General features: G+C 37.3%; 1 protein-coding gene across 1 annotated transcript in view; it reads right to left on the bottom strand.

Annotated features, from left to right (window-relative positions):
- Positions 1-14,501, bottom strand: part of TMPRSS15 (transmembrane serine protease 15) — a 157,911-nt gene that overhangs the window by 25,136 nt on the left and 118,274 nt on the right. The window contains exons 17-19 of the mRNA XM_043993461.1: positions 11,643-11,753; positions 7,176-7,308; positions 821-916 (exon numbers count right to left, since the gene is read on the bottom strand). Coding sequence (XP_043849396.1) covers positions 821-916; positions 7,176-7,308; positions 11,643-11,753 — 340 coding nt within the window. The remainder of the gene's footprint in view (positions 1-820; positions 917-7,175; positions 7,309-11,642; positions 11,754-14,501) is intronic.

The raw sequence follows: 14,501 nt of genomic DNA, 5'->3' as shown, positions 1-14,501 counted from the left end.
TCCACCACTTAAGAAAACTGCCCAATTGCTGACAAGGACTCGCAACTTTTCTGAACCTCAGTGATCCTGATGTAAAATCAACTTCTCTCCAGCTATGGAAAAGAAGTAGATAGACTGGATGGTATTTAGTAAATGACGCAGTTCTTTCAACAATCCAAACCTCTCCTTGATATAATGATATATATATATATATATTTTTAGTGGGGCAATGAGGGTTAAGTGACTTGCCCAGGGTCACACAGCTAGTGTCAAGTGTCTGAAGCCGGATTTGAACTCAGGTCCTCCTAAATCCAGGGCTAGTGCTTTATCCACTGTACCACCTAGCTGCTCCCCTATAATGATATATTTTTTTAACATGTGTTCTCTCAGTAATACTAATGGATAAGTAGATTGAAACACATTACCAGTGATCATGTGTTATTATGCACAAGATATACAGTTAGAATAGGTGATGGAATAGACGTGCAGCAAGATTTAGAGATAAAAGATGCACAGCCTGAATGCTACACTCATACTCATGAAATGTTAAAACATTCTAGAGGAAGGCCTCTAGTCTTATTTTGTGGATCTACAAATCCATGATGTACTTACATAAGGACATAGCCCCAAATCACAAAGTATAAAAAGGTATAGATGGTTTGCTATGTATACCACTGGAATGAGTACACATATCAATGAAATGTTTTGCTCATTCTCTTTTAATGATATTTAACTACTTGCTCTTAATCAATTCTGATCCATTTCTTCCAGATCTCATTATTTTCATGTGAGATTAATTTGGATATCAATTTGAGGTAATGAACACATTTGTATAACCTACCTGGGTGTCCGGATTAGGCTGCCGTTAGAGTCTATACTTAGTTTGACAAATGGTCCACCATCAGTTGAAAAAAGTTGTGATGATGTATTCACATTCCTGAAAAAGCAAAATGCATAATCCATTCGTTTATTAATTTCCTTGAATGATGAATGAATATTGACAAAGGAGTACCTCTGGCACTAAAATGGAAATAAGAGTGATTTTTCATGGAAGAGAAAGTATTTAACATTTTTGACACATTATTTTTAAATTTCTTCAATAAAAGTCAACTCCAATACCTCATTAGGGCATGAAGTTGACCCTAGGTTTTCAAAGCTATGTTAGCTGAATGCCAGCTTTGATACTACCTACTGTGAAAGATATTCTTTGAACATGGGTCTTGTCTGGTAATAAATTAAGTGATTCTGTGTTTAATAGATAGCTTAGCTAAATTCAGGGAAGCTCATTACCACAAGTGTGGCTAACAAATAATGATTCTTTTCCTTCCTCTTCTCTTTTTCTTTTTGATTCTTTATCTCTTCCCTTCTTTTCATTTTCTTTTGTTTTCCTTCACTTTCCTTTTGCCACAATAACTTATTATATGACTTTATAAGGGATGGAGAGGTTGCAATATATAGTTGGACTATTCACACAGATGAGAACACACACACAAAATTTGAATTATTAAGCTACTTTTGGAGTTAAAATATATAGAAAAAGTACCAGTTGTTCAGTATACTAACTCATATCCTGGTGGACTGTGCATGTGGCCCTTAATATTGATTGATATTTTAGCAGCTCTACAATGATCACCCCTTTAGCATAATGACAAAACCAATGTAATGGCAACATCACCAATATCATGAAAACTGAATTGTCATTGTTTCTTCTTTGGATCTTTAGTAGAAGTGATCTGTAGAAGCAGTTTCCAGATTGCACTTTCACAAGAGTTGATTTCTTTGATGTTGGCTGTAGGGGCTGACCTGGTAGCAGTGCCTTTGGTCTACAGGCTGCTGCTATTCCCGGGTAAATGGATTCAATCTTCTGGGTTTTATCCATTGAGAGTGGAGGGAAGGTAATGGTTGAAGTATTTTGACTTGCTTGGCACATGCTGCTTCCTGTCTCTTCTCAGGTTGCGTTGTTTGCTTCAGATAGGCCCTTATTCCCTTGTGGTGCTTGTCTGTTTGGTGGCAGTAGGATAACTGGCTTTCTTTACCTTTATCTTTACCTCTACTCTGATCTCTTATGATCATAATTCCTTCCTTATGCTGTTCTTAAATTCTGACTTGTACCATATCTGATCCATATCTGGCAACTGGATCCTAATTCCTTCTCACTATTTAAACTTAAGTTCTGTGTTCTTAAGTTTTATATGCTATCTCTAGTCTGATTCAAGTGTAATCATGTAAAAGGTAGGCTCACTGTCCCATTCTGTGACATTGCTAACTCTGACACCTGTCTGCAACAGGATTTCAGTAGAGCCATATTGTGCAGCTATATGGAGAGTTCTTCTGTTCCCATTCAGAGGAAGATATCTTCTTATTTTTATGTAAAATGATACTATAGGTCAGAGAAGTGATTTGGTAGAGGTATTTTAAAACACTAATAACAACATTTTAAAAAGCTCTAACTGGATTTAAATAATTTTTTATTTCTGAATAGTCAAACAAGCAAGCATTTATTAAGTGCCCACTATATGAAGACAAAAAATGAAAGTCTCAATCCTAAAGGAGCCTATATCTTATATTAGAAGATAACACCTATGATTTTAAGTAGATATGAAATTAATACAGTATAATTTTCATATATATGTATATATAGTGTGTGCATATATATTATTAACATTTATATAAAGAAGTGTGTATATGTGTGTGTGTGTGTGTTTGTAAAGAGGAATAATAAGACCTGAAAGATAGGTTGAAGCCAAGTTGACACATTAAATGTCAAGTAGAGTTTATATCTTATCCTAGAGGTAACGGGCATCTATTGGAGTTTTGTGAATGGGGGTGTGACATGGTCAGATTTATGCTTTAGGAAAATTTACAAACATACTTTGATAGCTATGTGGAGGAAGAATTAGAGAAGTGAGGAGGCTTGAGGAAGGAAATTATTACAAAAATAGAGGTTTAACTAGGGTGGTAGCTGAGTGAGAAGACAGAAGTGGAGATGAGAGAGATTTTAGAGATAAAATTGACAAGATTTGGTAACTGAACACGGGAAAGAGGGGGAATCATGGTACACAGTCAGAAATGGTATTCAGGAAATGGAGCAGGTTTAGGGGGAATAATAGACATTTCTATGTTGCTTTAAGGTTTGTAAACCACTTTACTCACAGTAATTTTGTAAACCTAGTAGCATACATATTTTACAAGAAGAAACTGAAACCCACTGTTATACATTTGATAAATTGTCAGAGACAAGATTTAAACCCACGTTCCTCCTGACTCCTAGTTTAGTGCTTTCTGGGAATGTTAAATTTAAGGAACTAGTAGGATAGCCAAGTACAAATACCTTAAAGGTAAATTTCACATTTATGTCCTCACCAACAATGAATTTTGACCGCTTTCCACAAAATCATTATTTCTGATCACCTTTTGGTTGAAATTGTAGGTAGACAGACAGCATGGACTGATGTAGGTAACGTCCAAAAATACATGAGTAAAAATATGATCAGAGCCTCCTTAGCTATTTCTAGCCATGGTGACTAAGCACTGAAAGACTGTTGTACTTAGAGATGATGAAACAATTATATCATTGGCCATTGAGCAGGAAAATTTGATGATTTTGTAGATCTTCAAAAAAGACAGCGACTTTTCCTCTGGCTCTCTCTCTCTTTTTTAATTTCAGCTACAAAGCATTTGGGTATAGTACCTCAAACTTCTAGCTTCAGGGCTGGTGCCAGTATTATGGAAATTGCTCTCACAGAGCAGCCATAGAAAGGATATTAACTAGAGTCTGCCTTCCTTGCTGACTTTTCTACTTTATGATTCCTTTCTTAAGTAGGTGACTGCACAACAATCTTGAGATGGACACGTCTGAGCTTAAAGGTGATCTTACGAATTAGAAACATCTACAAATCCTGGATCTATCAGGTAGAGTTGATTATTAGTAGGGGAAGTTTCTATATAGGAGAAGGTGACCACTGACAAGGGAAGCGGTCCATGTCTTGGCTTGGTTGGCTGGCAGACACAGACTTTAAGGACATAGTACAAAACTAAGGTGACCCATAATAATTCCCATTCCACAAACTGCTTTATATTCTGATGAGGTTTAACTATTAGTCTCCTGGAGGAGCATAATTTTAGTTATAAATTACTGAATCTTGTTATAATTAAGTTATGTTATTGAATCCTTTTTAAAGCTATTGACTATGTTATGTTATTGAATCCTATTTTAATTAAATCCTTCTATCATTTCACACTTGTATTTTAAATTTAATATTTCTTTTGTGTGAAGTTTCATCTAACATGCAACTGATTTGTATTGTACATAGAATTCCTTTCTTCTGCTCCCTTTGAGGAGACCCTAGCATGAGTCTAAACCTAATCTTTATGTAAATTATCCCAGGGGCATTGAGATGGGGGTGTAATGAGCCAAAGACTGTTAGAAAATGGAACTTAGGTTTTTCATTAGAAAGGTATGTTCCCCCAGGACTGAATCTGGCCCAGAGCAGATGGGGACTTAGTAAAAGAATAGGCACAGTTACCTTATTCCCAGAAGTAGTTCTTAATGTTAGATTTGGGGACTTATCTGAGACTTGAGAGACTGATTCAAATTAACACTGAGTATCCTCATAATGTTTGGGGTCCCTCTGAGTTCTTTATTTTTTCCTTCCTTCCTTCTTCCTTTTCTCCCTCCCTCCCTTCCTCCCTCCCTCTCTTTCTTTCCTCCTGACATGGGGCTTAGGATAAATCAGACATTTCTCCTGTGAGAAGCAAAACCAAAGATGACCAGATAACAGGATAGACATATCTAGGAATCAAAGGACTATTAAAGTTTAGATTGACCAACTAGATATCAGGACAGACACACCTAAGAAGTAAGGGGAGATAAAATTCTATAGCAGGAGCATCAATTAGATATGTCTACTATTGAAGCTAGGGGACAGAGATAATCCCAAAGGTCAGGACCATCATTTAAAAAAAAATCTCCCTTAATTCTCAGGAATATGACAAGCATATAGGCTTTCCCCACCCCAGCCAAAAAAGGAAGTTTCCATTTTTAGGTGGTCAGCCCACTACCCTTTATAAAAGCAGTGTCCTTTGTCTGGTTTGGGGAGATTAAATTTCTAGGATTTCCTCCATACCATATTCCCTTGTGCCAAATAAAAACCTTATTTTTATCTTTAATCAGGACATGTGTGAGTTTTAATTCTTTAATAGAGGAAATCCAAGGACCAGTTTTTTTCACCTTTTCTCCTGCTACATTTCCTTCCTTCCTTGCTCCCTTCCTTCCTTCCTCCCTCCCTTCCTTCCTTCCTCCCTTTCTAAGACTTCAAGGCCAATCTGAACATATTTGTAGGTAATAGGAAAGACACCATTGGATAAAGATATACTGAAGCTTAGATAAAAGGGGTAGCACAAGAGAAATACCCCCAGAGGAGATGAGAGGGGGTGGGATCAAGAGCACATGTAAATATATGGTCTTGAAAAGGAAAATCACCTTCTTCTCTGAGCCTGGTATAATGAAGAAGAAAATGGGAGTGATTGTTGAAATATAAAATTAAGAAGAAATGAAGTTTATAATGTATGGCTTTGGGGCAGCTAGGTGGCACAGTGGATGGAGCACCGGCCCTGAAGTCAGGAGTACCTGAGTTGAAATCCGGCCTCAGACACTTAACACTTACTAGCTGTGTGACCCTGGGCAAGTCACTTAACCCCAATTGCCTCACTAAAAAAAAAAATTAAAAAAAAATAATGTATGGCTTTATTTTTCTCTGTGAGGTATAAGTTGAGGTCTTTTACTGAAAAGGCAGAGCACGATGTAGGTGACTTGAAGAGAAAAGGTTAGAACAGAAGCTGTAGGCAGTGTGAGAGGAAATCAATCAAGGAAGAGTAAAAGGATCGCTGTGTAGTATCAAGGACCTCATTAACATTAGATAATATAAATTATTAGTGGTTCCAGGCAAGATGGTTGTGTGAGTTCTTCCAGTAAAATTCAGCAGTACACAAGTTGGAGTGGAAGAGATGGGGGTAATATAGGGTAAGGTTCAGAAAGGGATGAGCAGTGATAGGACAAGGGTCAAGGGGCTTGAGGGCAGAGGACAACACAATATCGAACTGGTTAACTGGCATAAAAATTGAGAAGGGAAGTGATAAAGACCACAGCAGAGATAAAAGAATGGGAAAGCAGGGATGAGGAGAATTACTACAAGTTATGATGAAAATGAAGAATAGGTTTAGGAGGGATGAGGCACAAAGAGAGATTGAAGTCTAGAAGATCATAATCAGATAGAAGAATTTTAGAGTTATGGATAAGGTAGGTGAAATACTTAGGCTCTTATTTTAAATGTCAAGTTTCCTGCTAGAAGATCTTCCTGCAAAGATTTGTAGTCTGATTTTCTGTGATGGGAGAATCCAGGAGAATATATGTACTTTGAAAGAGTTACAAGCTTCAAATGTCAAGAAGTATACAGGTTCAGATAACAGTTCTGATCATTTATCTCAATTTTATAGAGATGTGCACCCTAAATTCAAAGAAAGGAAGAAGCTCAATACCTGGATGAAAGTGTGTTCTACAATTGTATCCTAATACGTTTTATTATCCTTAGTGAAAAGAATAAAAAACCAGATTGAGAGTCCAGGGAATGACGTATTCTTAGGATGACAGTAATATTGCACTGATATGCAGAAAGTATAAAGATATTGTTTTCTTTCATAGCACTCCTTGAATTGCCACCACACAAACTGGAGCTTTTGGAAAGAGCAAAGCATTTAAAAACCTATCTTAAATGAAAATGCCAGGAGACTTTCATTTAAGAAAGCAGGGGGTTCTCAACCTGGAGCACATAGCTGTCTTTTTGATATTTTGCTAATACTAATTCTAATGTATTTAAAAATACTTTTCTGAGAAGGGATTCTTAGGTTTCACCAGACTGACAAAGGGATCAATGATACAAATTGGCTAAGAATTCAGGTCTTTGGATTTAAAAAGAAAAGGAAATTATGTGTATATAATATTTGGATGACAGACTGCAAGTTGAACATTAATATTCTTACATTCAGTGCAATAATAATAGTCATGGTTTATATTTGTGTAGCATTTTACCATTTTCATGTATTTGATTAACAACCCAAAGAAGTATGGAGGGCAGATATTTCAAACTTCTCAAATCTAAGCATGTTTATCAATAACAGAAGAGAATAATATTACTTACCCTAATCCTAACAAGTGGCAAACATCATTTGAAAGCTGGTTGTTCCAGTTATCTGCACAAGCCATATGCCATATGTTCTGAACTCTGAACTGTACCAAGCCATTGACGCTCAGTGTGCCATTGACAAACTGAACTACAGGAAAATAGACAGACACAGTATCATAATGACAGGAAATAATGTGTCCCAAACTAAAAAGAGGTCACTGCAAACATGTATAAATTAATGACTGAATATATCCATTTGAACTGAGTTGAACGTAGACAACAAAAACCTGGTGAGCGAGCTCATGTGATTCTAAAACTGAAACGGGATAGAGAAAACCAAAAGTTCAAGGGATCAATGTGCAGGTTACCTGAAGCAAATAATTACAAAAGTGATAAAAATTATCAAGCCACACATATAGAATCTTAATCTCTCAAAGGGGGGAAACTAAAGTTCAGAGACATCCTTAAGCATTTCTATTAAAGTTAAACTTTCCTTAATGATAATCTTTACTCACATGAACTATGACCTCTGCTCTTCCATACCCTAAACTTTTCTTTATCTTCCTTTCTAATTCATCTGCCTCAACAAATTATCTTGCATTTACTTATATGTGTAAGGAATATTTTGCCCCAGTAGAATTTTTAGCTTCTTGAGAGTAGGGCCTGTTTTTAATTTTGGCTTTATGTGACAATCTCTGGCAAGGGGTTGGTTGGTCACAAAAAACCCTAAGATTTGTAATTGTTCATAATTTTGGGAACTAATGCTAGATCAAAGTGGCAGTGCTCATATTGGGACTATGTCTAGAGTTGAGGAAAAGAACGAGGAGGTGCAAGATGCCCCTAGGCTGCAATGAAACCATGAAAAAGCTGTTGTTTACCATATCTTCAGTTTCCTTCTTCAAGAGGTCTTTTAGATGGGCAAGCTGGGAGGTGTGTGATATTTTGTCATGACAGATACTTGTTCCAAAGAATATATTAGCCAGATTTAGCATTACTTCTCATAACTACCTGTGGTCAACTCTTTCCTTATGGTGCCTGTTACCTGCTTCCCACCTTATCATTCCATCAAAACTGCTCTCTATAAAGTTACCAATGATCTCTTAGTTGCCTAATTCAATGGCCTTTTCAGTCCTCATCCTCTTTGACCTCTCTGCAGTCTTTGACACTGTTGATATCAGATACCTCTCATACTTGAGGACTCTCTTCTCTCTGGGTTTTGGGGGTATCACTTTTTCAGGGTTGTCATCCTGCCCATCTGACCACTTTCTCCCAGTCTCCTTTGCCTTGAATCCACATCTAAATCACGCCCTCTAACTGTAGGTGCCCTTCAGGGTTTGGTCCTGGGCCTCTTTTCTTCTTCCTCTATACTATTTCACTTGATCTCATTAGCTTTTTTTTTCAACATTTTTTTTTTTTTGGTGAGGCAGTTGGGGTTAAGTGACTTGCCCAGGGTCACACAGCTTAGTGTTAAGTGTCTGAAGCTGGATTTGAACTCAGGTCCTCCTGAATCCAAGGTCAGTGCTCTTTCTACTGCGCCATCTAGCTGCCCCGATCTCATTAGCTTTTTTTTTTTTAATTTTTTTTTCTTTTTTTTTTTTTAGTGAGGCAATTGGAGTTAAGTGACTTGCCCAGGGTCACACAGCTAGTAAGTGTTATGTGTCTGAGGCTGGATTTGAACTCAGGTACTCCTGACTCCAAGGCCGGTGCTCTATCCACTGTGCCACCTAGCTGCCCTGATCTCATTAGCTTTTATGGATTTAATTACCATCCCTGTGCTGATGGCTCCCAAATATATCTGTCCTTTCCTAGCCTCTCTGTTGATCTCCAATTTCACATTTCCAACTGCCTCTCAGATATCCCAAACTGGATATCAAGTAGACAGCTTTAAAATATGTCTGAAACATAACTCAATATCTTTCCCCCTCTTCTCAATTTCTCTATCACTGTCTAGGGCACCACCATACTCTCAGTCCCTCAGGCTTACAACCTAGGGGGCTTCCTGGATTCTTATCTCTTACCCCTCATATCCCATCTGTTGCCAAGGCCCATGGATTCCACCTTTGCCATATTTCTCACATATGCCACCTTTTTTCCTCTGATACTGCTGCTACTCTGGTATGGGTCCTTATTAGCTCACACGGGGACTACTGCAGTGGCCCCATGGTTGGGTCTGCCTGTTGCAAGTTATTCCCCAATCCTATCCCTACTCCATTCAGCTGTCAAAGTGATTTTCCTAAAGTCCCGTTCTGATCATGTCATAGCTCTTCAAATCTAGTCATTCCCTGCTGTCTTTATGATCAAATACAAAATCCTCTGTATGATCTTCAAAAGCCTTCATCATCTAGCTTCCTCCTACCTTTCAGTCATCTTATATCTTGCTCTGCTCCACTCCTCTTGGATCCAGTGACAATGGCCTCCTTGCTACCTTATAAACAAGACACTCCATCTCTTGAGTCCAGGCATTTTCTCTGGCAGTCCTCCATGCCTGGGATGTTCTCCCTCCTCATCTCTGCAGACCACTTTTCATGGTTTCCTTTATGTTTCAATTAAAATACCATCTTCTACAAGAAGTCTTTCCTTTTTTTTTTTTTTTTTTTTTGCGGGGCAATGAGGGTTAAGTGACTTGCCCAAGGCCACACAGCTAGTAAGTGTCAAGTGTCTGAGGCTGGATTTGAATTCAGGACCTCCTGAATCCAGGGCCAGTGCTTGTATTCACTGCGCCACCTGGCTGCCCCCAGAAGTCTTTCCTAATCCATCTTAATTATAGTGCTTTCCCTCTGTTATTTCCTGTTGACCCCATATATATTTTGTTTGTACTTATTTGTTTGTTGTCTCCCCTTTTAGACTATAAGCTCCTTGAGAGCAGGGACTGTCTTTTGCCTCTTTTTGTATCCTTAGAGTTTAGCACAGTGTCTGGCATATAGTAGATGCTTAATAAATACTTATTGATTGATGTTGGGTAATTCCCTATATTGGTATTGTGAGAATCAGAGTTCTGCCCTGAGGAGAAAGCATGTGACTTTGCATTTGGAAGTTATGTCTATAGAACCACTTGCAGTCATGTCAATTAAAGCTACCAGCCAATTAGCTTGGAGCTGTGTGTGTGGACAGCCCTGCTTCCTGATTCACAGAGGGTTTCTGGAGAAGCCGCTGAGAATTGGCCTCTTTTCCTTTGGGACTTCGGCTTGGTGGCAGGCAGAGAAAAAGGCGTCTCTGTCTATACCACATAGATCTAAGCTAGGGTTTTCCATTCTATAAGAGATCTGTTCTCATCCTCTTTCTCTTCACTAACTTCTAATACACTTTAATAAATACTTAAAAGCCTAAACTCTTGCTGAATTTATCAGTAATCTTCGCCAGTTTTCACCCCAAAACTGGGGAGGGGCAGGTAAGGACCCACATTAGATTTTAAATGTCATAGTATGTTACTTAAATTTTTTTGACAACGTTCACATTTCATGAAAAAGAGAAGATTAAAGGGGGAAATCATAGTTGTTTTCTAGGAATTTTATGCCTGTTACATGTACCACAGTGATTTACATGTAGTAGGTGATTAATAAATGCTTATTGGATTGAATTGCATTAGTGAATAGATTTGATGATGAACTCTGATTCTAGGGTAGAGGCACTGTACGCTGTTTCCCACTGCAGGTTTTGGGTGGCTTGGGACCTGTGAATGTTAACTGTAGCCAAAAGATCTTCACAGGCTGTGCGCTGCCAGGGGAAAGCATTTGATCTCACACAGAAAACCTGGATCTGAATCCTAAATATGCCACTTAACAGTGCAAACTTAGGAAAATCATTTAACCTCTCTAGGCTTCAGTGGCCTCATATTTAAAATAAGGAGGTAGACATTTCTTCTCCTTCAAAATGCTATCATTTCAAGAGATAAAAAAGGACCACCTGGAGACAGCTTAGGAATCAAAGATCAAGACAATGAATAGGAGAGAGCACCAGGCTGCAGCTTTCTCTGCCACACAGAAAAGACAGAAATCTGAATCTTCTGGTTGATAAAGGTACATAAATGGATCACGGAGACATTCCCCTACATGGGAAAACATGAAACAATATCCCAATACTCTTCTCTCTCCCTCCCCTTCTCCATACTATCATTGCAAACCAATAGATGATTTACATTTATTTACAGGGGCAGCTAGGTGGCACAGTGGATAGAGTACGGCCAAGACTGAAGTCAGGAAGACCTGAATTCAAATCTGCCCACAGACACTTTTTAGGTATGAGATCCTGGGCAAGCCACATAACTCCTGTCTGTTTGGTTTCTTCAACCATAAAATGGATATGAAAATAGCACCTACCTCCCAGGGTTTGATGTGAAGATCAAATGAAATCATATTTATACAAGGTGCTCAGTGCAGTGCCTGGTATACAGTAAGTGCTATATACGTATCAGCTATCTTTATAAGATATTATTACAGGATCCTATAAGACGCTTTTCTCCTCCTCCCCAATAAAAATACATACCACAATGTGTTTCATCTGAACCATCAGTACAATGTTGATAATTATCACAAAGATGAACAATTGGAATACACTCTCCACTCACACACTGAAATTCATTTTGCTTGCAGGGTTCTGTGAGAGAAAAAAACATTTAGTCATCATCATTTTGTCTTAAAATTATATTGATAGTAAAAATATAAATAAAAATACAAAATGCTATTTTGTCACTGAAATCAGAGCATTGCTGTAGAACATATATTTGGACCAATGATGGCTAAAGCAATATCATAATGATTTGAAAAAGCTCTTGAATTTCTGGAAGAACATAACTGATTATATTTTTTTCTATATTAAGCATTTTGTTCTATATGACCTTCCATAAATTACAAAAACAGACCTCCACTGTCTCATTTTTTCCCTGTATCTGTACAAAAAGACTTAGTTGCTAAAATGTGGTAGATAACATAGCCTTGAGAATTTCAGGCCTTCTCCCTTGTCTGACCTGATGGATAGTTCTCTTTGACTTAATGAAACTAGCTATATTAAGTAGATAATTCTCTTTTCTATCACCTGTAGCAAATTATATATATTTTCTGTTAACAGGTATTCTGTTCTTTTTCATATAAATTATTTTGTTTCATAAAATATATAAATATTGCTTGCAAAATTATGAATGACACATTTTCTCTCAAATGCTGGTGGGAAATGCCACACTCTGAGTATAATAAAAATCTCTCTGGCTCATCCTGGCTTATTGGTCTTAGCTAGTCACATTGATAAATAAATTCATGGGATATATCTGGCAACCTTGAATGGGACTGGATGATCCAAATCCTGCAGATCCCCATCTCTGAGAACTTTCTAAGCATGCACTGTTGAGTTTACCAATTTAGTACCTTCTAGAGAGAAGCTCCTAGGAGAGCTGATAAAATAAGTCCAGTACTTTTGAGCTCCATATTGAGAAATGTACAGAAATAAGTTAGTGTTTCATGTATTTTTTGTTCTGTAGTGTCTGTCTGGATTTTGTATCTGAACAATCTATTAGGCATAAACTGTTGTTCAGAACTGAAGCTTAAGTCAATCAAGCAGCTGCACAGATTACCTGGGGAGCATAGCACATTCAATCCATATTTGAAAGCAAGGACTTGAACCAAGGGGAGGCCCTCATCTACTCTAGGTGATTACCCGAGTTAAGACTGTGCCCTTTATTTATCCTTAGCTCTTGTAGGCATATAAGCAAGAGATTTGTCTTGCCTATTTATCTGTCATTTGTTCATTGAGTATTCTGACCAACCTCCCTATCTAAAATTTCAGTTAAATTTCTGGTCTAGTCTGGTATCAGGTACTAAAACACCAGGAAGCATTTTGGGGGGAAAAACAACAAAACTATTCCTGGGTAGGCCAGAACCAGAGGAAACTGGTGAAGGTCTAAGTGGTTGTACTATCCAGTTATTGGAGAAAGGGAAGGATGGTTCTGTTGACAAAAATTGAAAAGTCAGGGGGATTTTATCACTAATGATATAAAATTGGCATGAGCTTCAATGCCACCATGAGTAATCTGTCATCATTATGGGAGCCAGTATTTCTGTTCTAGAACAGTGTCCTTTCAGATCCATTTTCACCAAATGGAAAAAAAAATACCAAGGCAGGGTTGGTCTAAGTCTGTACTTGTTGAGCTTTGTCAAACTATAATACATACACATATACACATAATTATATTTAGTTATATATAGAGAGATATGATTTTATATACAGTATATAGTATATGTATATATGGTATATAGTATATATGTATATTCACACACTATATATACTATATATAGGTTGACAGAGCTATAAACTACATATATATGTAGTTTGAAAGAGCTCAACAAGTATACTTAAACACATATATACATACACATATATGCACACATACACAGATACGTACAGCCACCCTATACATACTTTATAGAACAGCCCTGGCCAATGTTTGGTACTTCTGATCATAAAACTTGACACATTTTAAAGGATAAAATAGAAGTTAAATTACTGAAACAAATGGATAGCTCATTTGCATAAAGCCTGAAGTGAATAAATTTGCCAACCAAATTATTAAAAAGAAATCTTTATGAATCTTAATGAAAAGAAAAATCCATTTCATTTTTTAGTTTTTTTCCAAAGGCTGAGTGTTGGTAAATTTTTGTTATATTGTTTACCTAGTACCCCATCCCTAATCTCAGACACTCCTGATTTGGGAATATTGACAACTTATTGGCAGTATCTTATTTGTTTAGGAGACATTACCATCACTCTTCACTACTCTTCACTAGACTGGCAAGAAAAACCTCTCTATGAAAGAAATCCTTGCTGATAACTTTTATCTTTAATGAAGGAGATAAGACAGAAAGAGAAAGGAGGATAGAGACTCTGGTGCAGAAATGCCAAGAGATAAAACTGTTAGCTGCCTCGGTGCAAGATTCTGGCAGAGTCTAAGGCCTTGCCAGAAGAAATACTCTTTTCATTTCAGGTACCTGGCCAATTCTAATGTTAAACGATATACTTTACATATACTTTCACTAGAATATAAGGAAAAGAATGAGAACTTTTTAATCAAGAAGAAAAAGAATCATTTTAAAAGCTTTCAAAAGATATAGTTTCATTTCTGTCTTCCCAATTCTGGCCAACATGAAGTTGCAGAGATAAAGACAGATTAGAGAGAAGGAAATCTTTCTCTCCATTTGCAGAAATATATGGCACCATAAACTACTGAGAGTCTATATTTGTGAAGCCTTCCCATAAGATTAGGGGTGAAGCAAGGATGTCCATTTTCACTACTATTATTCAACATTATATTAGAAATGCTAGCTATCTTCTCAGCAATACAATGATCCAAGACAA

The sequence above is a fragment of the Dromiciops gliroides genome, chromosome 3 (genome assembly GCF_019393635.1).
Source record: "Dromiciops gliroides isolate mDroGli1 chromosome 3, mDroGli1.pri, whole genome shotgun sequence".
Lineage (NCBI taxonomy): Eukaryota > Metazoa > Chordata > Mammalia > Microbiotheria > Microbiotheriidae > Dromiciops > Dromiciops gliroides.
Note: the sequence above shows the minus strand (reverse complement) of the source record. Positions and strands in the feature narration are given on the sequence as shown.